Source organism: Podarcis raffonei, chromosome 2, assembly GCF_027172205.1.
Source record: "Podarcis raffonei isolate rPodRaf1 chromosome 2, rPodRaf1.pri, whole genome shotgun sequence".
Classification (NCBI taxonomy): Eukaryota; Metazoa; Chordata; class Lepidosauria; order Squamata; family Lacertidae; genus Podarcis; species Podarcis raffonei.
This window is the reverse complement of record NC_070603.1, coordinates 68264698-68287912: the sequence shown is the minus strand read 5'-3', so window position 1 is coordinate 68287912 and position 23215 is coordinate 68264698. Positions and strand designations below refer to the sequence as shown.

General features: G+C 41.6%; 2 protein-coding genes across 4 annotated transcripts in view; both read left to right on the top strand.

The window, feature by feature from the left end:
- The first annotated feature begins 2297 nt into the window (after window positions 1-2297).
- On the top strand, window positions 2298-11860 carry LOC128408028 (ovomucoid-like). 3 transcript variants are annotated; one of them, XM_053377148.1, is made up of 4 exons: window positions 2298-2418; window positions 8910-8938; window positions 10180-10289; window positions 11635-11860. In XM_053377148.1, exons 1-4 carry the CDS (start codon window positions 2364-2366, stop codon window positions 11687-11689), a joined length of 249 nt encoding a protein of 82 aa, XP_053233123.1. In that variant the 5' UTR covers window positions 2298-2363; the 3' UTR covers window positions 11690-11860. The 3 variants fall into 3 exon arrangements, with proteins under 3 accessions (XP_053233123.1, XP_053233122.1, XP_053233120.1); XM_053377147.1 differs by lacking the exon at window positions 8910-8938 and adding an exon at window positions 2964-2992; XM_053377145.1 differs by lacking the exon at window positions 2298-2418 and adding an exon at window positions 7910-8030.
- Window positions 11861-21011: 9151 nt separating this feature from the next.
- The window catches only part of LOC128408026 (ovomucoid-like), a 31937-nt gene continuing 29733 nt past the window's right edge, over window positions 21012-23215 (top strand). Inside the window, exon 1 of the mRNA XM_053377143.1 lies at window positions 21012-21103. Within this exon, the coding sequence (XP_053233118.1) occupies window positions 21049-21103 (55 nt within the window). The 5' untranslated portion in view covers window positions 21012-21048. The remainder of the gene's footprint in view (window positions 21104-23215) is intronic.

Below are 23215 nucleotides of genomic sequence, written 5' to 3'. Positions count from 1 at the left end.
GGACCAGCTCCAGGCAGTGGAGGGCCTTGGAGTCCCAAATTTTGAGGCCCCCGCCTACCTGTCACCTTCCATTCTATATCCCAGTTGCAACGACTCCTGAGGCACCCCAGAGACTCCCTGCCCAGTGCGACCAAACTGGTCACGCTCCTCTAAGTCTGCCTCTGCTCCAGGCAATGGGAATTGGGGGCACTGTATTACAGTGGTCCTGATCCTATCTTCAGGACCAAGTCCTGAGAATAGCTTTGGGACACTGTTTGGGGGGCCATCTTGTGGCTACATTATGGAGTGCTTATTTCCAATGCTATTTAATATCTACATGATTCCATTGGGAGAGGTCAATAGGAGTTTCGGAGTGAGGTGCCATCAGTATGCTGACGACACTTAGTTCTACTTTGCCACAACATCTGAATCCAGAGAGGCTGTACAGTACCTGGGCCATTGCCTGGAAGCAGTGGTGAAATGGATGAATAAAATCAAGCTGAGCTTGAAACCTAGCAAGATGGATGCACTGTGGGTAAGTAGTCCCTGTGTCCAAGAAATTGGTCAATTGCCTATCCTGGATGAGGAACCAGGCAGAGTTCAAGATGTTCCCATTAGCATATAAAGACCTTAACAACTTGGGACCAGTTTACCTACAAGATCGCCTAACCCCCAGAGTCAGCACACCCAGATTGGAGAAATGAAACAGACAGCACCCCCTACAGGCACCTCGCTTGCCCCACCACTGCCAGACAAGCAAATCCAGGCAACTTCATGATTGTAATGGTGGATTTGTCAGCCTCTTAGTGCTCTTCCAAGCAGTTAGATCTAACCTCTCTCCCATGCATATAAGGAAGTCTTTGTGGCCTTGATGATGAACTCTCCCAGTTTCAAGAAATATTTGCATATGGAAATGGAATATTACAGAGAACTGCAGTGTCCTGTACCAATTTCAACAGTTTCCTTTTAGTGCACAATTCAAGAAACATTTGGCAACCAGCCAGTTAGCAAATAGTACATGGAACAGCTTATTGTCTCAAACATAAGTCATAGCAAAGATAACAGATATTTTCAAAGTGAATCAATAAAAATGAGTTAAAAGACAGTAACATTCTCAGTTAACTTTATTGCAATGTATCACGTGGGTTTCTAGAGAAGGGTGATATCATTTCATTGCTGCTGAAGTAAATACAGCTCCATATCTGCTGGACCCACTGCCAGCATCCAGAAGTGGCACACTGGGTGGGCCAGAGCTGTGGGGCTGCCCTCCTGCCACTGCAGCCACTGGAACTTACCTGAAGTAAGCATTATTATGTTCTGATGCAAAGATCAGACAAAATACCTGACACTTTTAAAAAGAAGGGCAATGCAACCAGCACTCTCCAAAATCATCGAACTGTTGAGTCCCATTTACAATTGTGAGACAGCCGAGAAATGTGAAGTCTGTCCTTAAAAGTATCAAGGATTTGCCTTGCCACTGCAATCTCAATAGAATGAATATGCCACTTCAAGGAGAATCTCCAAGGAAAAATGGGGGAGATATTGTTGGGGCAATACTCTGAGCATCGGAAGTGTGGTTTAATCAGAACATAAGAATAGCGCTGGTGGATCGTGCCCATGTCTCATCTGTCCCAGGATCCTGTTCTCACAGCTGACAACCAGATGCCTATGGGATGTCTGCAAGCAGGACCTGAGGGCAAAAACACTGGACCCACCTGCTGTTTTCCCAGTAACTTGTATTCAGAAGAAAATGGCCTCAAACAATGGAAATCCAAGATGCTCACGCCATACATTCATAGCTTGTTTTCTCCTATCAAGCAAATCTTGTTTTCTCTGTGCTTGTTTTCCACTTCTGTGGTTTTAATCAATTAAAAATAATAAGTGTTTGACGTATATAACGTGTTTGTATTGCTTTCTGGGACAACAATACCTCTTTTATTTTATGGCTTACATGCTGAAGGAGTAAGGCTCCTTTGTTTTTTTTTATACTAAAACAATTGCCTATGATCAAAAGAATCCCAACATTTCTAAAACTGTTTTGTTTGTACCTCATTTCTTGTGACCTGCAACAGCAATGTCATCATCACACCAGAAGGCTGTATTTCTTAAGGAACCGGTTGCCAAATGTTTATTGCATGCACGTGGAATGTGCATTGAAAGGGAAACCATTAAAATTGGTACAAGACATTGCAGTCCTCTGTAATCACATTTTCATGTGTAAATATTTCTCAAAAATTGGGAGATTTCATCATCAAGGCTGCAGAAACTTCCATAAATACATGGAAGAGATACGAGACCTCATCCGTAACCAGTGGAATCTGAAAAGCGTCTACTGCTTGGAAAAGCACTAAGAGGCCAACAGATCCAAACCCACCAGCAAAATCATGAAGCCAAGCAGCTTTCTCCTCCTCACTCTGATGGTCTTCTTTTTGTACTCAGGTGAGTAATATTTCAGATTGCAAAATTTCTCTTTCTCGGAGAGGTGTAGGGACCAAAGAATCCATGGACTATTCATGTCTTCAGATGAGTGTAGGGAGGCTCCACCTGTGTTGACTAAATCCAGTTAAAATCTCCTTGCAAACTATTGTGTTTGCTGGTTTAAACCTTACGGAAGGAGGGGACATTGTTGTTAAGCATAGGGACCCTGGGGGCAGGGACACACATCCCCCCAAAACACAGGTGGAGCCTTCCTACACTCATTTGAAGGCATGAATAGTCCATGGATTGTATGGTCCCAGTTATTTGTAATTATTATAGTTAACAGACTGAACCATTTCCCATTGATTTGATTGTCTTCCTATCCATGCTCAGTGGCATTTGAAGGAAATTGCATATTGCCAAGGCACTTTTTAGGATAACATAGGATGTACAAGATACAATGCACCTCACTTTTCAGTTCCTAGAAATAAATGTTATCAAATGGACTATTATGCAGCATATGGATTTGCAAAATAATTTTCACATTTTCTGTGTTTTGCATCTAGATGTTGTTGTTAAAGCATCTTTTGAAAAGGTAAGTGGGAAATCATTTATTATTATGATAGAACATGGAAGTAGCATGGAGTTAAGATAAGTGAATTTTATATTTCTCTTAAAGAAGTATTATTTTGCAAAAACCACTGTTAAATGTGTCAAGCATGAAACCCCTGGAGCTACCCACTCGCAATTTGGCAGGATTTCCTCATCAGCGAAAGTGGAAGAAAGCTGAAACTGGAAAACTTAGGAAACTGCATATGACTATGAAACATCTACAAAAGAAATCCATTTTATCATTGCATCACCACCAAAAAATCCATTCTTCTCTTTGCTTATCCTCTGTGAGCCAGTGAATAATTCGGTTTATCAATAAATAAGCTCAGCAACATTATCAAACTCCCCATACATTTATTTCTGTAATATCTATTCTTAAAATTATTATATGATTTGGGCAAGAGATCGGTCTTGAAGTTTGTTACTAATAACGCACAATCAGGGAACTGAGTCAAACAATCAGCAGAATCTTTTCCCTTTCGACTATGACATTTCTGAGTTCTGGCACTTCTATTAATTATTTCAGCAATTCCTTTCCATCTTTCTCTATTTTCTTTCATATAATTATATTAACTTATTTTATTTACTTTGTATTTAATTGAACACCTAGAAGTGTATTATGTTGATTCTGATAACATTCCGTTTGGATTATTATCAGTTAGCACTAATAGACACATGGCACGAGACAACTGAAGAAGCCCAGAAAACTGTGCTCAGGGAGTGTGCTATCTGCCAACCCCAACAAATTGGCCCCAGCGGGGGCAAAACAGCAGCCTCTCAACTGCATGGACTGCTAGGGCAAAACGGGGATAGAATGCTGGCACCCTGTTTTCTTTATTATATGCTGCTTCATCAGCACCTCACAGCTACTGGGAACAACGTTGAACTTACCCTTTTCTATAATCTTCTTGAACTTATTTAAAAAACAAGAAAAAATGAAAAACTGAGTCAAGAATTTGTAAGAACCTAGAAAATCTGATACTGCAAGTTCACTTTATTTTAGGTAGTTTGTAAGTTTTCATGGCACTTTGTAAGTAATTGTCTCTTTCTCACATATTTGATAAATGGTGTAAAATTATATTTGAACCCCTGTGTGAATATTTGTCGCCAACGTGCTGTACGAGTTGCACTACCACTGTGTTTTGTAGTAGCCTAGTGGGGTTATTCTGTTATTACTAGACAGACCACCCAACCTTGCAGGCATATTATTTAGCCACTGTCTTATGAATTCAGGCACTCACTGTGTTTTTCTCTTAAAGAAGTATTTATTTGCAAAAACCACTCTTAAATGTGTCAAGCATGAAACCCCTGGAGCTGCCCACTCGCAATTTGACAGGATTAATTTTCTCATGTTTGCAATTTTTGTTTTGCAGCGTGAAAAACTTTGTACCTGTTCTAACGCTGCAATATTTTAAACTTTAAGGTGTCTTGCATGAAATCCCTGGTACTGACGATCTATAATTTGGCAGGTTTCAGCCCCCACAATGGGGCCTTACCATGTCACCGAATCACATGCTCCAAGTGGGAACTTAGGATGAATACAGAACAACTTTATCACACAATTCACTGCTTGCCAGAATGATAAATCAGCATTTTCTGTGCTTGAATGCATAATATAACCTTAATATAACACTTGGCGTACTGTCATTTGCAAGCCTCATCTTTGCCTCATTCTTAATCATGTCATATTCAGAAAGCCCTTGCAGTCCAAAAGTTAAGTTGGGAGGACCATTAAAAGTGTTGTGTCCTTCATCCTCAGAAATATTGCGAAGGGTATCCAAAACCAGTATGCACCAGGGAGCTTAATCCCCACTGTGGTTCTGATGGCAAGACCTATGGCAACCAGTGTCTCTTCTGCAATGCATATATGTGAGTATATCAAAGAATCATGCAGTTGGAAGGAACCCCGAGAGGCATGTAGTCCAACCTCCTGGAGTGCAGGAATCTCCCCCCCGCCCGACATCTTTGTTGGAAGTTAAAAAGTACATGATTATATTTTCACTAAGCATGGTGAGATGTAAATAAAAGAATGGAAATAAAAAGAGAACCAACACCCATGTAGAAGGGAAAGTCAAGCGGAGGGAAACCCCTCTCCTGAGTTATGTGTTGCTTATGAAGCCCAAAGGAACATGTGAGCAGAGCTAATTTGTTGGTAGCCCTGAATTTGAAGATGGAGTGGGTTGGGAGGGCTATTCACATGCACCACCCTCCTGACACTCTTGTTACTGCTGCTAAGAGTGATCCAGGGGGACGGGGAGGGGAAATATGCCCAAATGGGCTCTATCGCCATCCCACCAGGCCAGACACAACGCAAAAGGTAGTAGGGTTGGCCCAGAAGAAAAATAACCAAAAAAGCCATCAGGGAACTAGGGGATAGTAAGAACATTATAATGAAGGCCAGCATTACAAAGGCCTACACTAGGTGTTTCCTTAATGTGGATCTTGGAATTACTCTAGGTAAATGTCTGAACATTTACCCCTGGAGTAGTTTGACTCAGATGTACAATGAAGGTGGGCGAAGCGGGATTTTCCATAAATGGTAGACCTGAAAAGAATATTGGTCCCTCTTGCTCAATATTGGCTAGGTTGACAGGAAGGAGTTTTCCAGGGTCTCAGACAGGATTCTTCCTCAGCCCTTGCCTGCCACAGGACACATAGCAATGATGGCATAAGCTTCCCCACCTATATAGTATTTATATTTAAGGATTTACTTCTTTTGTTCCTCATCAGCAAAAGTGGAAGAAAGCTGAAACTGAAATACTTAGGAAACTGCATATGACTATGAAACATCTACAAAAGAAATCCCTTTTCTCATTGCATCACCACCAAAAAATCCATTCTTCTCTTTGCTTATCCTCTGTGAGCCTGTGAATATCTTGCAACATCTTAATTCGGTTTATCAATAAATAAGCTCAGCAACTTTATCAAACTCTCCATACATTTATTTGTGTATTATCTATTCTTAAAAATATTATATGATTTGGGCAAGAGATCAGTCTTGAAGTTTGTTACTAATAACGCACAATCAGGGAACTGAGTCAAACAATCAGCAGAATCTTCTCCCTTTCGAGTATGACATTTCTGAGTTCTGGCAATTGAGTTCTGCAGATTAAAAAACCCCCCAAAAAACACATGTACACAGCCAGGTGATTAGTTAGACTCTGAGACTAGGACCCACCACCTTGTCATAATACCTTTCTTTTCTTTTCTATTGATTTTTAGTAGAAGAAAATAAAAAAGAGACAGAGAAATAAGAGAAAAGTAAACTTTGAAAATTCAGTTGCCACCATATGAATTGATGTATGCCATTCAAGTGGGTACCCAGCTACAACAATGTGCCAGCAGAAGAATTAATGTTAATGCAATGGGATTTCTCTCCTCCTTGCTTTCCCCACCTGGGATTCATACTGTGTTGCCTATGTTGCTCTGGTGGATTTGGGAAATCCCTAGGGCAGGTTAGGCTATGCAGAGGAGGATGAGGAGGAGAGAGAAGGGGAGACCGTTCTGCTGCACAAGGGGAATGTAAGAAGCAGCTGCTGGATCAGGCCAATGGCCCACCAGATCCATCATCCTGTTCTGCATATGCCCAGTTGCTCAGTTCGTTCAGGACTTCTCTGAGAGGCAGCAGCAATCTTGTTTTAGTGAGAGAGAAAAGCAGAAGAGCTCCTTACTTTCACAGGTATTGTTCCACAAGGAAATCTCAACAGAGCAGAGAAAATAGTGTCCGCCCTTCAGCCTTTGCCACTGGAAGGCAACTCAACTGCTCATCAGAATATCTGCTTATGGCAGGGAAAGGCAGGAAGTACCCTCGTGTTGTGCAAACGTCTGATAAAGTGTCAGGCTTCAATCCTATTCGCTCTTCCTTGAAAGAGAATCCTTACTTCATAAGGCTTAATGCTTAGGATCAGGAGAAGTGCCTCTGAGGGAAAAAGTGGGACATAGCTCTGCCAAGATTTGGAACCCTCAATACTCTCTGAACCCAAGGTCCAGACTTTCTCCTGCGAGATTCTTGTTTCCAATATTGGCCAAGATGTATCATGTAAAACACATACAAACATATAAGGGATATTGGGCAGAGAACTGCTGGTCTGGTGAATGGAGAGGGGATGTTGGTGTGGACTATACATGGGTGGCTAATAAGCAAAGGCATAAGGGTTGGAGAGAGATGCTGCGGTGGTTAGGAAGGAGATGAGACAGAATTAAGGCCTCACAATTGTAGGTGCGACTCCTCAGTTCTATAGTTTTGCTGAATGATGGTTGCATCATCCTTCTTTTTAGAAGTATCAAGATCTTTCCAAACCACTATGATCTCAATAGAATGAATATTGTTACCAAAGTCAAGTGCCTGCCCCTTTCTCTGCCAAGTGGTAGCAACACTTCTGTGGTTTTCAAATAATTAAAGATAATAGGTGCGTTTGATGTATATAACGTATTTGTATTGCTTTCTTGGACAACCTTTACAATACCTTTTATTTTATAGCTTACATGTTGAACCAGTAAGGCTCTTTCCATGGGTTTTCCTGATAGCTACCTCTAAACTCCCCACCCCCGTAATATTTATATCTGAAATCAGTACATGTAATAAATTATTTTTTGGCAAATACTATATGACATGCAATTTATCACCGGAGTCTTTATTTCAGCCTTGTTTTGGCTTATTGTCAAGACAAGCTACTTTGCATGCAACTTCCTAAGCTACTGGTTACCACATATCTCTTGCATGTCCCTAGTTTCTGCAGAGGAAGGGAACTGTTATGCATGGTATATTACATTGCTGCCCTCTGTAATGTCCTATTTCCACATGTAAATATTTCTTGAGACTGGGAGATTTCATCATTGGTGCCACAATGACGTCTATATATTTAGGGCAGGAGTCCAGACTTCACTGCAGCCAGAGAAATCTGAGAAGCATCTACTGCTTGAAAAACACTAAGCGGCAGACAGAACTAAACTCACCAGCATCATCATGAAGCCAGGCAGCTTTTTCCTCCTCACTCTGATGGTCTTCTTTTTGTACTCAGGTGAGTCATATTTCAGATTGCAAAATTTCTCTTTCTCGGAGAGGTGTAGGGACCATACAATCCATGGACTATTCATGCGTGTAGGAAGGCTCCACCTGTGGTGGCTAAATCCAGTTAAAATCTCCTTGCAAACCATGGTGTTCGCTGTCTGAAAGCGAAAGGAAGGAGGAGACATTGTGGTCAAACATAGGGACACGAAGGACAGGGACACACATCCCCCCCAAAACACACACACACTTGTACCATTCTCTCATTCTTTTGAACACTGAAACATGTCTGTTCTCAAGGTTCCTCCTATATGAAATTATACATGGCAGGAAGAGCCAGAATGAATGTCTTCCTATGTGAGATTTACTCTATCAAATAAAGATGCTGTACATCAGGGCTCTACATTGCACACAGCGCCCACCACATTTCACACAATAGGAGCCTTTTTGTAAACGGAGGCTTGAAATATTAATGCCCCCTGAAGCTACCATGTACCCTCCTTTCTTCATGGTCTCCATGTGGCTCTTATGACATAAAAAGTGGACCTAGCCATGATTCTAAACATGCAAAGCACCACAGCCAGGCATTCAAGGGAAATCAACAGAACTGGGTCCCAGTTAGATATGGACTAAACCAGTATATACAGTTATTTGTAATTATTATAGTTAACAGACTGAACCATTTCCCATTGATTTGATTGTCTTCCTATCCATTCTCAGTGACATATAAAGGAAATTGTATATTGCCAAGGCACTTTTAGGATAACATAGGATGTACAAGATACAATGCATCCCACTTTTCGGTTACTAGAAATAAATGTTATCAAATGGACTATTATGCAGCATATGGATTTGCGAAATAATTTTCACATTTTCTGTGTTTTGCATCTAGATGTTGTTGTGAAAGCAACATGGGAAGCGGTAAGTGGGAAATCATTTATTATGATAGAACATGGAAGTAGCATGGAGTTAAGATAAGTGAATTTATATTTCTTGTGGAATTTTAAATTATTCTCTGTGTGTGTGTGTGTGTGTGTATGTGTCAATTTTTAAAATAGAATTTATAATACAGGCAACAAAAACACATCAACACAAATATAACATACAAGTGCTGGATTTTCCCCATGATTTCACATCTCTAGTCCCATCCCTTTTTTAAAAAAAAGGCGGTGGAATTATTATTATTAGTTCCAGTTGCTACCCACAATTTGTAAGAAAGTCTCAGCTTGTGTTCTGTAGTAGCCTACTGGGGTTATTCTGTTATTACTAGACACTCACTGTGTGTTTTTTAAAAGTATTTATTTGCAAAAAACAACTGTTAAATGTGTCTAGCATGAAACCCCTGGAGCTGCCCACTCACAATCTGGCAGGATTACCGTATTTTTCGCCCTATAGGACGCAATTTTTCCCCTCCAAAAATGAAGGGGAAATCTGTGTGCGTCCTATGGGGCGAATGCAGGGTTTCGCTGAAGCTTGGAGTTCCCGCAGGGCTCCCTAGGCTGCAGATAGCAGCCTGCTGCATGGAGCGCGGGGAGCGCTGAAGCAGAGCGCCCTGCACTTCGGGCAGACATCAGGCAGCCCCACAAGCTCGGGGGACAGCGGGGAGGCACAGCACCGCCATCCCGCTGTTCCCCGACCTGGTTTGGATTCCCCGACCTGGTTTTGGGGGGAAAATAAAGGGAAATTTTTTCCCCTTTATTCCCCCCCCAAAAAAAATAGGTGCGTCCTATGGGACGAAAAATACGGTAATCTTCCCTGAAGGGACTACCATGTCTGCAAATTTTGTTTGGCAGTGTGAAAAACTTTGTACCTGTTCTAACCCTGCAATATTTTAAACTTTAAAGGTGTCTTGCATGAAATCCCTGGCACCGACAATCTATAATTTGACAAGTTGAAGCATCCACAATGGGGCCTTACCATGTCACCGAATCACATGCCCCAAGAGGGAACTTGGGATGAATAGAGAACAACATTATCACACAATTCCCTGCTTGCCAGGACGATGAATCAGCATTTCCTGTGCTTGAATGCATAACTGAATATAACACTTGGTGTATTCCTCATTTGTGCCTCATTATTAGGCATGTCATAATCAGAAAGGCCTTGCAGTCCAAAGGTTAAGTGGGGAGGACCTCTAAAAGTGTTGTATCCTTCATCTTCAGGAATATTGCAAAGGGCATCCAAACCCAGCATGCATCTTCGAGAAACGTCCCCACTGCGGTTCTGATGGCGAGACCTATGGCAACCAGTGTGACTTCTGCAATGCATATTTGTGAGTATATCATAGAATAATGCAGTTGGAAGGGACCCCGAGAGTCATGTAGTCCAACCTCCTGGAGTGCAGGAATCTTTTTTTTCCTCTCAGACATCTTTGTTGGAAGTTAAAAAGTACATGATTATATTTTCACTAAGCATGGTGAGATGTAAATAAATGAAATAAAAAGAAATTGAGAATCAGCACCCATGTAGAAGGGAAAATCAAGCGGGGGGGACACCCCCCGGGCAGTGCTGGAATCATTTTGCACAATGTGGGGTTCTAGCCCATGGCCCTGAGTTTTGTCTTGTTTATGAGGCCCAAAGGAACATGGTGAGCAGAGCTAATCTGTAGGTAGCCCTGAATTTGAAGATGGAGTGGCTTGGGAGGGCTATTCACATGCACCACCCTCCTGACACTCTTGTTGCTGCTGCTAAGAGCGATCCAGGGGGATGGGGAGGGGAAATAGGCCCAAATGGGCTCCATCTGTTAGAATATTCCATTCCATCTTAAGAGGAACAGGTATGACTGTTGTGTGTCACATGCCTGTTTACACTCCAGCACAGCTTGCTGCGAACTTCCGTTTGTGTGTAGCTATCGCTTAAGCTGCTTGCTTTTGGACATGAAGGGGAGAAGACATGTTTTTCCTTTTGTCCTGATGTATGCTTAATAAACTGCTTGTAAATAAGCTTTACAAAGCCTCTCCCTCCCGCTTCTGTTGTGCGTTTACTCTGCTGAGTTGCCTGCCCAGCTTCTGAACTTCTGAAGCTCTGGGTCACAGATTCATGCTGCACAAAGGACTGGAGTTCGACCGGCATGTTGGCCCGTGGGCTAAGGCCAGCTGGGTGCTTGCCAATTGCCCCCGATTCCTTAGGAGCATCCCAACACTATCGCCATCCCACATGGACAGACAACACGCAAAAGGTAGTAGGGTTGGCCCAGAAGAAAAATAACAAAAATCCTCATCATTGGGTAATAAGAACATTATTCTGAAGGTAACAAAGGCCTACACTAGGTGTTTCCTTAATGTGGATCTTGAAATTGCACTAGGTAAAAGTCTGAACATTTGCTGCTAGAGAGGTTTGACACAGATGTACGATGAAGGCGGGAGAAGGGGAATCTTCCATAAATGGTAGACCTGAAAAGTGCATTAGTCCCTCTTGCTCAATATTGGCTAGGCTGACGGGAAGTAGTTTTCCAGGGTCTCTGACAGGATTCTTCCTCAGCCCTTTCCCGTCCGCAAGACACATAGCAATTATGGCATGAGCTTACCCACCTATATAGTATTTCTCTTTAAGGAGTTATAATGAAAGTTGCACCTTACGAATTCTCATACTTATTTACTTCTTTTTCTCCTCATCAGCAAAAGTGGAAGAAAGCTGAAACTGCAATACTTCAGCAAATGCATGGCAGCTTAAGATGCACAAGACTATGAAACATCTACAAAAGAAGACCCATTTCTCTTTAAGCTTCACTCATCGCATCACCACAAAAAAAAATCCATTCTTCTCTTAGCTTATCCTCTGTGAACCAGTGAATATCTTGCAACATCTTGATTCGGTTTATCAATAAATAAGCTCAGCAACATTATCAAACTCTCCATACATTTATTTGTGTATTATCTATTCTTAAAAATATTATATGATTTGGGCAAGAGATCGGTCTAATAACGCACAATTAGGGAACTGAGTCAAACAATCAGCAGAATCTTCTCCCTTTCGACTATGACATTTCTGAGTTCTGGCAATTGAGTTCTGCAGATTAAAAAACCCCCCAAAAAAACACCTGTACACAGCCAGGTGATTAGTTAGACACTGAGACTAGGACCCACCCCCCTGTCATAATACCTTTCTTTTCTTTTCTATTGATTTTTAATAGAATAAAATAAAAAACAAACAGAGAAATAAGAGAAAAGTACACATTGAAAATTCAGTTGCCATCATATGAATTGATATAGGCCATTCAAGTGGGTACCCAGCTACATCATTGTGCCAGCGCAAGAATTAAGGTTAATGCAATGGGATTTCTCTCCTCCTTGTTTTCCCCACCTGGGTGTCTCACTGTGTCACCTATGTCACTCTGCTGGATTTGGGAAATCCCTAGGGCAGGTTAGGCTATGCAGAGGAGGAGGAGGAGGAGAGAGAAGGGGAGAGCATTCTGCTGCACAAGGGGAACATAAGAAGCAGCTGCTGGATCAGGCCAATGGCCCACCTGATCCATCATCCTGTTCTGCATATGCCCAGTTGCCAAGTTCATTCAGGATATCTCTGAGAGGCAGCAGCCATCTTGTTTTAGTGAGAGAGAAAAGCAGAAGAGCTCCTCACATTCACAGGTATTGTTCCACAAGGAAATCTCAACAGAGCAGAGAAAACAGTGTCTGCCCATCAGCCTTTGCCACTGGAAGGCAACTCAACTGCTCATCAGAATATCCGCTTATGGCAGTATCAAGATCTTTCCAAACCACTATGATCTCAATAGAATGAATATTGTTACCAAAGTCGAGTGCCTGCCCCTTTCTCTGCCAAGTGGTGGCAACAGGCCATGGTGTCCCAGGCGCCCACACAGGGTATGTGTTTCTTTGGAGAATTGAGGATGCAACGGAGACTGTTGTGGCTTTAAGAAACAAATTTCTTAAGCTATATACACCTTCAATCTGCATGGAGGGAGTCCAGATCTTACAATTGTGGCCATTTCAAGAGGCACTTGTACCCTACAGCAGCAAAGGCAGCCTTCAGACAGCCTTTAGACAGCCTTCCCAAGATGGATTCCAGCTCTTCCTCCTGCTTCTTCTTCCCAGCATCCTTTGCTTCCAGACTCCCTTTTCCTGTCACCTTAAACATACACTCCATCACCTTGTTAACATCCCCATCGTGGATTCCTCCTTGTTGGCCCATCAATACCTTTTCTCATGTTAACAGGTTTGCTCTCTGCTAAGCCAACCAGGCTGGTTTGGATAAGACAGTCCAGGAATTCTCTGTCTGGCACAGCCCTGCAGCATGTATTTTAATCCATATCCCAATTAATCAAAATCCTAGCATATATTCATTTCTAGGGTTTTTTGGGGGGTGTCCCCCTTTAAATCTATGGCAATATGCTACTTCAAAGAGAATCAGAAAAATGGGGAAGGTGACCTTGGGTGAATACTCTGAGCATCAGAAGAACATAAAAATAGCGCTGGTGGATCATGCCCATGTCTCTTCTGTCCCATTTAAAGGAAATTGCATATTACCATAGCACATTATAGATGCACTTTTAGGATAACAAAGGATACAATGCACCTCACTTTTCAGTTCCTAGAAATAAATGTTATCAAATGGACTATTATGCAGCATATGGATTTGCGAAATAATTTTCACATTTTCTGTGTTTTGCATCTAGATGTTGTTGTTAAAGCATCATTTGAAGAGGTAAGTGGGAAATCATTTATTCTTATGATAGAACATGGAAGTAGCATGGAGTGAAGATATGTGAATTTATATTTCTTGTGGAATTTTTAATTATTCTCTCTCTCTCTCTCTCTCTCTGTGTGTGTGTGTGTGTGTGTGAGAGAGAGAGAGAGAGAGAGAGAGAGGGAGAGAGAGAGAGAGAGAAAGTTGGGTTTTTCATATGGTTTCACATCTCTAGTCCCATCCCTTTTAAAAAAAAAGTCGGTGGTATTATTATTAGTTCCAGTTGCTACCCACAATTTGTAAGAAAGTCTCAGCTTGTGTTTTGTCATACTACTAGAAAAATGCAACCTGTGTCATTAATAAAATAGTGCAACTTGTACAGCACGTTGGCGACAAATATTCACACAGTTGTTCAAAAATAATTTTACACCATTTATCAAATATGTGAGAAAGAGACAATTACTTATAAAGTGCCATGAAAACTTACAAACTACCTAAAATAAAGTAACTTGCAATATCAGATTTTAATAGGTTCTTACAAATTCTTGACTCTGTTTTTTTGTATTTTCTTGTTTTTCAAATAAGTTCAAGAAGATTCAAGAAAAGGACAAGTTCAGCGTTGTTCCCAGTAGCTGTGAGGTCATGATGAAGCAGCGTAGAATAAAGAAGACAGGGCCAATTCATTGGGGTTGGTGGATAGCACACTCCCTGAATATTAAAACATTACAGCCAGTAGGATTAAATTCCGAATTAGATCTTTCAGTTTTCATTTAATTACAGCAATGGGTATTGAAATGTGTATCTGGATGTGAAATGTATGAGATGTAAGTATTAATAGTATCATGTCCAGCCTCTACTCCACCACCTCACCTCTCTACTAATGTAAAACACCTGTTCAAAAACCTAGAATGAGAGAATGTATATATATATCTGTAATCAAACAGGGCTACCTTGCTAAGCTATTCAGTCTTGTATGCTTAAGCCAAGAAATTGTCTCTTCAGAGATATGTAAGTACATAATTATGAACTTTTGCATGAAAATTGATTCTTTCTATATAGTGGGAGAAATTATATTTACTTTGTATCTAATTTAACACCTAGAAGTGTATTATGTTGATTCTGATAAGATTCCGTTTGGATTATTATCAGCTAGCACTAATAGACACATGGCACGAGACAACTGAAGAAGCCCAGAAAACTGTGCTCAGGGAGTGTGCTATCTGCCAACCCCAACAAATTGGCCCCAGCGGGGGCAAAACAGCAGCCTCCAGACTGCATGGACTGCTAGGGCAAAATGGGGATAGAACGCTGGAATCCTGTCTTCTTTATTATACGCTGCTTCATCAGCACCTCACAGCTACTGGGAACAATGTTGAACTTGCCCTTTTCTTGAATCTTCTTGAACTTACTTGAAAAACAAGAAAAAACGAAAAACTGAGTCAAGAATTTGTAAGAACCTAGAAAATCTGATATTGCAAGTTCACTTTATTTTAGGTAGTTTGTAAGTTTTCATGGCACTTTGTAAGTAATTGTCTCTTTCTCACATATTTGATAAATGGTGTAAAATTATTTTTGAACACCTGTGTGAATATTTGTTGCCAACGTGCTGTACAAGTTGCACTACCACTGTGTTCTGTAGTAGCCCAGTGAGGTTATTCTGTTATTACTAGACAGACCACCCAACCTTGCAGGCATATTACTTAGCCACTGTCTTATGAATCTAGGCACTCATTGTGTTTTTCTCTTAAAGAAGTATTTATTTGCAAAAACCACTGTTAAATGTGTCAAGCATGAAACCCCTGGAGCTGCCCACTCACAATTTGACAGGATTAATTTTCTCATGTTTGCAATTTTTGTTTTGCAGCGTGAAAAACTTTTTACTGTTCTAACCCTGCAATATTTTAAACATTAAGGTATATTGCAGGAAATCCCTGGCACTGACGATCTATAATTTGACAAGTTTAAGCACCCACAATGGGGCCTTACCATGTCACCGAATCACATGCTCCAAGTGGGAACTTTTTTTTTTTAATATATTTTTATTCATTTTCCAAAACAATAATACAAATTGCACAAATTTCCATACATTTGATTCCTTTTTGACTTCCTTCAACTTCTCTGATAATCATCCGTATTTACATCTCAGATACGCATTTCTCTGTTTATATTGCCATTTATCTTCCCTCCCACCTCTATTGCTTTTTAACAATATATCTCGACTTTTACAGTGCTTCTTGAAACCCCGCCAGCGTTGTTTGCACATCACATATTCTTTTCAGATATTCAACAAATTTCCCCCAATCCTCGATAAACTTTTGGTCTTTAAAGTATCTAATTTTTCCAGTTAATCTGTCCAATTCTGAATAGTCTGTCAACTTCAGTCTCCATTCTTCTAACGTCGGAATTTCTTCTTGTTTCCATTTCTGGGCCAGTAGAGTTCTTGCTGCTGTAACCGCATATTGAAAAAGTTTACAGTCTTTCCTTCTTATTTCATTTCCTGTAATTCCTAAAAGGAAGGTCCAAGTGGGAACTTAGGATGAATACAGAACAACTTTATCACACAATTCACTGCTTGCCAGAATGATAAATCAGCATTTCCTGTGCTTGAATGTACACCTTAATATAATACTTGGCGTACTGTCATTTGCATTCCTCATCTTTGCCTCATTATTAATCATGTCACATTCAGAAAGGCCTTGCAGTCCAAAAGTTAAGTTGGGAGGACATTTAAAAGTGTTGTGTCCTTCATCTTCAGAAATATTGCAAAGGGTATCCAAAACCAGTATGCACCAGGGAGCTTAATCCCCACTGTGGTTCTGATGGCAAGACCTATGGCAACCAGTGTCTCTTCTGCAATGCATATATGTGAGTATATCAAAGAATCATGCAGTTGGAAGGAACCCCAAGAGGCATGTAGTCCAACCTCCTGGAGTGCAGGAATCTCTCCCCCCCCCCAGACATCTTTGTTGGAAGTTAAAAAGTACATGATTATATTTGCACTAAGCATGGTGAGATGTAAATAAAAGAACTGAAAAGAAAAAGAGAATCAGCACCCATGTAGAAGGGAAAGTCAAGCGGAGGGAAACCCCTCTCCTGAGTTATGTGTTGCTTATGAAGCCCAAAGGAACATGGTGAGCAGAGCTAATTTGTTGGTAGCCCTGAATTTGAAGATGGAGTGGGTTGGGAGGGCTATTCACATGCACCACCCTCCTGACACTCTTGTTACTGCTGCTAAGTGTGATCCAGGGGGACGGGGAGGGGAAATATGCCCAAATGGGCTCTATCGCCATCCCACCAGGCCAGACTCAACGCAAAAGGTAGTAGGGTTCGTCCAGAAGAAAAATAAACAAAAAAGCCATCAGGGAATTAGGGGATAGTAAGAACATTATTCTGAAGGTAACAAAGGCCTACACTAGGTGTTTCCTTAATGTGGATCTTGGAATTGCTCTAGGTAAATGTCTGAACGTTTACCCCTGGAGTAGTTTGACTCAGATTTACAATGAAGGCGGGCAAAGGGGAATCTTCCACAAATGGTAGACCTGAAAAGAATATTGGTCCCTTTTGCTCAGTATTGGCTAGGCTGTCAGAATGCAGTTTTCCAGGGTCTCAGACAGGATTCTTCCTCAGCCCTTTCCCATCCCCAAGACACATAGCAATGATGGCCTAAGCTTTCCCACCTATATAGTATTTCTCTTTCAGGAGTTATAATGAAAGCTGGATCTTATGAATTCTCATATTTATTTACTTCTTTTTTTCTCATTAGCAAAAGTGGAAGAAAGCTGAAACTGAAATACTTAGGAAGATGCACAAGACTATGAAACACCTGCAAAAGAAGCCCCATTTCTCTTTAAGCTTCACTCATCGCATCACCACAAAAAAAATCCATTCTTCTCTTTGCTTGTCCTCTGTGAGCCAGTGAATATCTTGCAACATCTTAATTTGGTTTATCAATAAATAAGCTCAGCAACATTATCAAACGCTCCATACATTTATTTGTGTATTATCTATTCTTAAAATTATTATATGATTTGGGCAAGAGATCAGTCTTGAAGTTTGTTACTAATAACGCACAATCAGGGAACTGAGTCAAACAATCAGCAGAATCTTCTCCCTTTCTACTTTTACATTTCTGACTTCTGGCAATTGAGTTCTGCAGATTAAAAAAACCCAAAGAACACCTGTAGAGAGCAAGGTGATTAGTTAGACACTGAGGCTAAATCCCATCCCCTTGCCATGATACATTTCTTTGCTTTTCTATTGATTTTTAATCGAAGCAAATTAAAAAACACACCAGACATAGTTATAAGAGAAAAATACACATAGTAAATCAATTGCCATAATATAAATTGATATATGCCATACAATTGGGTACCCAGCTACATCATTGTGCCAGCAGAAGACTTAATGTTAATGCAATGGGATTTCTCTCCTGCTTGCTTTCCCTACCTGGGTGTCTCACTGTGTCACCTATGTTGCTCTGCTGGATTTGGGAAATCCCTAGGGCAGGTTAGGCTATGCAGAGGAGGAGAGAGAGAAGGGGAGACCGTTCTGCTGCCCAAGGGGAACGTAAGAAGCAGCTGCTGGATCAGGCCAATGGCCTACCAGATCCATCATCCTATTCTGCATATGCCCAGTTGCCCAGTTCATTAGGACTTCTCTTAGAGGCAGCAACCATCTTGTTTTAGTGAGAGAGAAAGGCAGAAGAGCTCCTCACTTTCACAGGTATTGTTCCACAAGGAAATCTCAACAGAGCAGAGAAAATAGTGTCCATCCTTCAGCCTTTTCCACTGGAAGGCAACTCAACTGCTCATCAGAATATCCGCTTATGGCAGGGAAAGGCAGGAAGTACCCCCATGTTGTGCAAACATCTGATAAAGTGTCATGCTTCAATCCTATTCGCTCTTCCTTGAAAGAGAATCCTTACTTCATAAGGCTTACTGCTTTTTTTTAAAGAATATTTATTAAATTTTCCAATTTTTTAAACAAACAAACAAAAACAGAACAAACAGAAACATTAAACAAAAGCATAAAATTCATAAACCATACTTTTAGATAGCAAATTTCTCAGACCTCCTCATACTTCTCCTTCTTGTATCCCAATTAAGATTATTTGTTCAGCAAATCCTTCATTTAAAGCATTACAGCTTGTAACATTACCTTATTTTTCAAACCCTTTCCCCCCCCATCTATGTTCTTATGTATCATTACAGCTAGAAACCTCTCAATTTCAATCCAGCACCATCTAACTTTCTTTTATTTTACAATATTTCTGTAAATAGTCCTTGAATTTTTTCCAATCTTCTTCAGCCGACTCTTCTCCCTGGTCACGGATTCTGCTCGTCAATTCTGCCAGTCCCATACAGTCAATCAGTTTCATCTGCCATTCTTCCAGAGTGGGTAGATCTTGCGTCTTCCAATACTTTGCGATGAGTATTCTTGCTGCTGTTGTAGCATACATAAAAAAAGTTCTGTCCTTCTTTGGCACCACTTGGCCGACTATGCCCAGGAGAAAGGCCTCTGGTTTCTTCAAGAAGGTATATTTAAATACCTTTTTCAATTCATTATATATCATTTCCCAGAAAGCCTTAATCCTAGGGCACGTCCACCAAAGGTGAAAGAATGTACCTTCAGTTTCCTTACATTTCCAACATTTATTATCGGGCAAATGATAGATTTTTGCAAGCTTGACTGGGGTCATGTACCACCTGTATATCATTTTCATAATATTCTCTCTTAAGGCATTACATGCCGTAAATTTAATCCCGGTGGTCCACAACTGTTCCCAGTCAGCAAACATAATATTATGTCCAACGTCTTGTGCCCATTTAATCATTACAGATTTAACCGTCTCATCCTGAGTATTCCATTTCAGCAGCAAGTTATACATTTTTGACAAGGTCTTAGTTTTGGATTCTAACAATTCTGTTTCCAATTTAGATTTTTCCACCTGGAAACCAACTTTCTTGTCCAAATTATAAATAAATTCATAAGGCTTACTGCCGAATAAAAATGCATAGGATCAGGGGAAGCTCCTTTGAGCGACAAAGTGGGACATAGCTCTGCCAAGATTTGGAACCCTCCAAACTCTCCAGACCCAAGGTCCAGACTTTCTCCTGCCAGCTTCTTGTTTCCAAAATTGGCCAAGATGTGGGATCATGCCCATGTCTCTTCTGTCCCAGGATCCTGTTCTCACAGCTGACAACCAGATACCTATGGGATGCCTGCAAGCAGGACCTGAGGGCAAAAACACTGGACCCACCTGCTGTTTTCCCAGTAACTTGTATTCAGAAGAAAATGGCCTCAAACAATGGAAATCCAAGATGCTCACGCCATACATTCATGGCTTGTTTTCTCCTATCAAGCAAATCCTGTTTTCTCTATGCTTGTTTTCCACTTCTGTGGTTTTAAACAATTAAAGATAATAAGTGTGTTTGACGTATATAATGTGTTTGTATTGCTTTCTGGGACAACAATACCTCTTTTATTTTATGACTTACATGCTGAACGAGTAAGGCTCCTTTGTTTGTCTTTGTGCTAAAATGATTGCCTTCATGGAACTTTGAAGTGTCAGGCATAGCTCTAATGGCTTTAGCCCAAACGTAGCAGAGTTTTCCTGCACAGCGAAGAAGCTAGTTGAGGTGGAAATGACTAGTCAGCTAGACTCAGAATAACTATTTACAGGATTTATTAAAAGGAAAAATAAAACCAGCAGAGTTTCTGCATACAAAACAAAGCAAAATAAATCCTTTCTTTCTCTCTCTCTCTCTTAACCATACACAGCACTCCTACTCCTAACACACACCTAACACACCTAACACCACACTGTGCTAGCAATCCCTAGATAACAGAGTTGAGTGCTGGTCGTTAACCAATCAGAGTAAGTAGTTTCTAGGTCAAGCTGACCTTGGCTTTCTGCCAAGAGTAAATTGACACTGCCTTGAGTTAATTGTGTGAAGCCAGAATCTGTAAGTTTCCCATGAGAACCAATTAACAGAAACTCAACATGCCTTTGGTCAAAAGACTCCCAGAATTTCTAAAACTGTTTTGTTTGTACCTCATTTTTTGTGACCTGTAACAGCAATGTCATCATTGCATCAGAAGCCGTATTTCCTAAGGATCTGGTTGCCAAATATTTCTTGCACACACGGGGAATGTGCACTTAAGGGGAACCATTAAAACTGGCAGAAAACATTGCAGTCCTGTATAATCACATTTGCACGTGTAAATATTTCTCAGAAATTGGGAGATTTCATCATCAAGGCTGCAGAAACTTCCATAAATACATGGAAGAGATGCCATACCTCATCCGTAACCAGTGGAATCTGAAAAGCATCTTCTGCTTAGAAAAGCACTAAGAGGCCAACAGATCCAAACCCACCAGCAAAATCATGAAGCCAAGCAGCTTTCTCCTCCTCACTCTGATGGTCTTCTTTTTGTACTCAGGTGAGTCGTATTTCATATTGCAAAAGTTCTCTTTCTTGGAGAGGTGTAGGGACCAAACAGTCCAAAGACTATTCATGTCTTCAGATGAGTGTAGGGAGGCTCCACCTGTGTTAATTAAATCCAGTTAAAATCTCCCTGCATACCTTGGTATTCGATGTCTGAAAGCTAAATGAAGGAGAGGACATTGGTCAAACATAGGGACACACATCGCCCCAAAACACACACACACACTTGAGCCTTTCCCACATTCATTTGAATACTGAAACATGTCTATTCTCAAGGTTCCTCCTACATGAAATGATAAATGTCAGGAAGAACCAGAATGAATGTCTTGCCATATGAGATTCACAATCCATCAGGGCTCTTCATTCCAGATAGTGCCCAGCACTTTCCACCCAATAGGAACCTCTTTGTGAGGTGAGACTTCAAACATTAATGCCCCCTAAAGCTACTACCACCACACACCATGCTTCCTTCACAATCTCTACATGGCTCTTGTAAGATAAATAGTAGACTTGGGAACAATTCTAAACACACATGGCACCACAGCTGGGTATTCCACTGAAATAAAAAAAGTGGTACCCAGTTAGCTAGTAAATGAATCAGTATATTCAGTTATTCCTATTTAACTGATTACACCTGTCAGAGGCTCAGGAGCAGAAGCACAGGGGAGAGAGCAAATAGAGAGTGGAGGAGAGGAATCCGAGGGGAGCGTAGGGGAATATGACAGTGACCCGAGAGATTCCATGAGCTTCTCCAGCGAAACAGAAGATTCCCAGAAGGGGGCGCCTATGGTAAGGGCAAGGGGGGTCCCAGGGGGGACGCACCAGAAGCAAGGGGCCAGCGGGGACTCCCAAGGGAGCATTGGAGGATCAGGACCAGCTCCCCCACCAGAGCGCAGTGGGGGGGAAGAGTCACATGAGTCAGGACCAGCCTCTCCTCCAGCGGGGAGAGAAGATGAGTCAGGGATGACCACGCCCCCATCGGAAAGTGGGGAAACGGAGGGAAGGTCAGGTCCAGCTAGCCTCCCCGAAGGAGGGAGCAGTGACACAAGTGTAACGGTCAGAAGGAAAGTGGGAGGCTGCGCGCGCGCGCCAAGTTCAAATGTGCAGGAGCGCGGGACAGCAGAAAACCCGGATTGGGAGCCAGGTCCTAAAGCCCGAAGGAGGGAGGGGGAAGAGTCAGGGGACTCAGCGCCAGAGGAGTCTAGGAAGGGTGAGACCCCGACTAGCAGGCGGACCCAGAGAAGGAAGGAACAGAGGAAGAGGTGGAGTAAGGCTAGAATCTTAAACTGGTGTCAGGGGGGAGGAGATTCAGATGGAGCTTCGGCGGTCTAAAGTTACAGACGTAGCGTTGCACGCTGCGCGTGTGGAAGTGAAACTGAACTTCAATAAAGACTTTTATACTAAAGAACGCAGCACCGTTGGTCTTGTGTGAGCTGGGACCTTGGGCAGCGCTGACAACACCATTTTCCATTGATTTGATTATCTTCTAATCCATGCCCTGTGACATTTAAAGTAAATTGCATATTTCCAAGCCACATTATGGGTGCACTTTCAGTATAACAAAGGATGTAGAAGATGTTGTTGTTGTTTAGTCGTGTCCGACTCTTCGTGACCCCATGGACCAGAGCACGCCAGGCACTTCTGTCTTCCACTGCTTCCCGCAGTTTGGTCAAACTCATGCTGGTAGCTTCAAGAACACTATCCAACCATCTCGTCCTCTGTCGTCCCCTTCTCCTTGTGCCCTCCATCTTTCCCAACATCAGGGTCTTTTCCAGGGAGTCTTCTCTTCTCATGAGGTGGCCAAAGTATTGGAGCCTCAGCTTCACGATCTGTCCTTCCAGTGAGCACTCAGGGCTGATTTCCTTAAGAATGGATAGGTTTGATCTTCTTGCAGTCCATGGGACTCTCAAGAGTCTCCTCCAGCACCATAATTCAAAAGCATCAATTCTTCGGCAATCAGCCTTCTTTATGGTCTAGCTCTCACTTCCATACATCACTACTGGGAAAACCATAGCTTTTACTATACGGACCTTTGTTGGCAGGGTGATGTCTCTACTTTTTAAGATGCTGTCTAGGTTTGTCATTGCTTTTCTCCCAAGAAGCAGGC

Coding starts and splice junctions, on each gene's coding strand:
- LOC128408028 (XM_053377148.1), top strand. CDS start 2,364: ATGAAGCCAAGCAGCTTTCTCCTCCTCACTCTGATGGTCTTCTTTTTG. Junction 8,939..10,179: donor TGAAAGCAACATGGGAAGCG/GTAAGTGGGAAA, acceptor CTTCATCTTCAG/GAATATTGCAAAGGGCATCC. Junction 10,290..11,634: donor GACTTCTGCAATGCATATTT/GTGAGTATATCA, acceptor TCTCCTCATCAG/CAAAAGTGGAAGAAAGCTGA.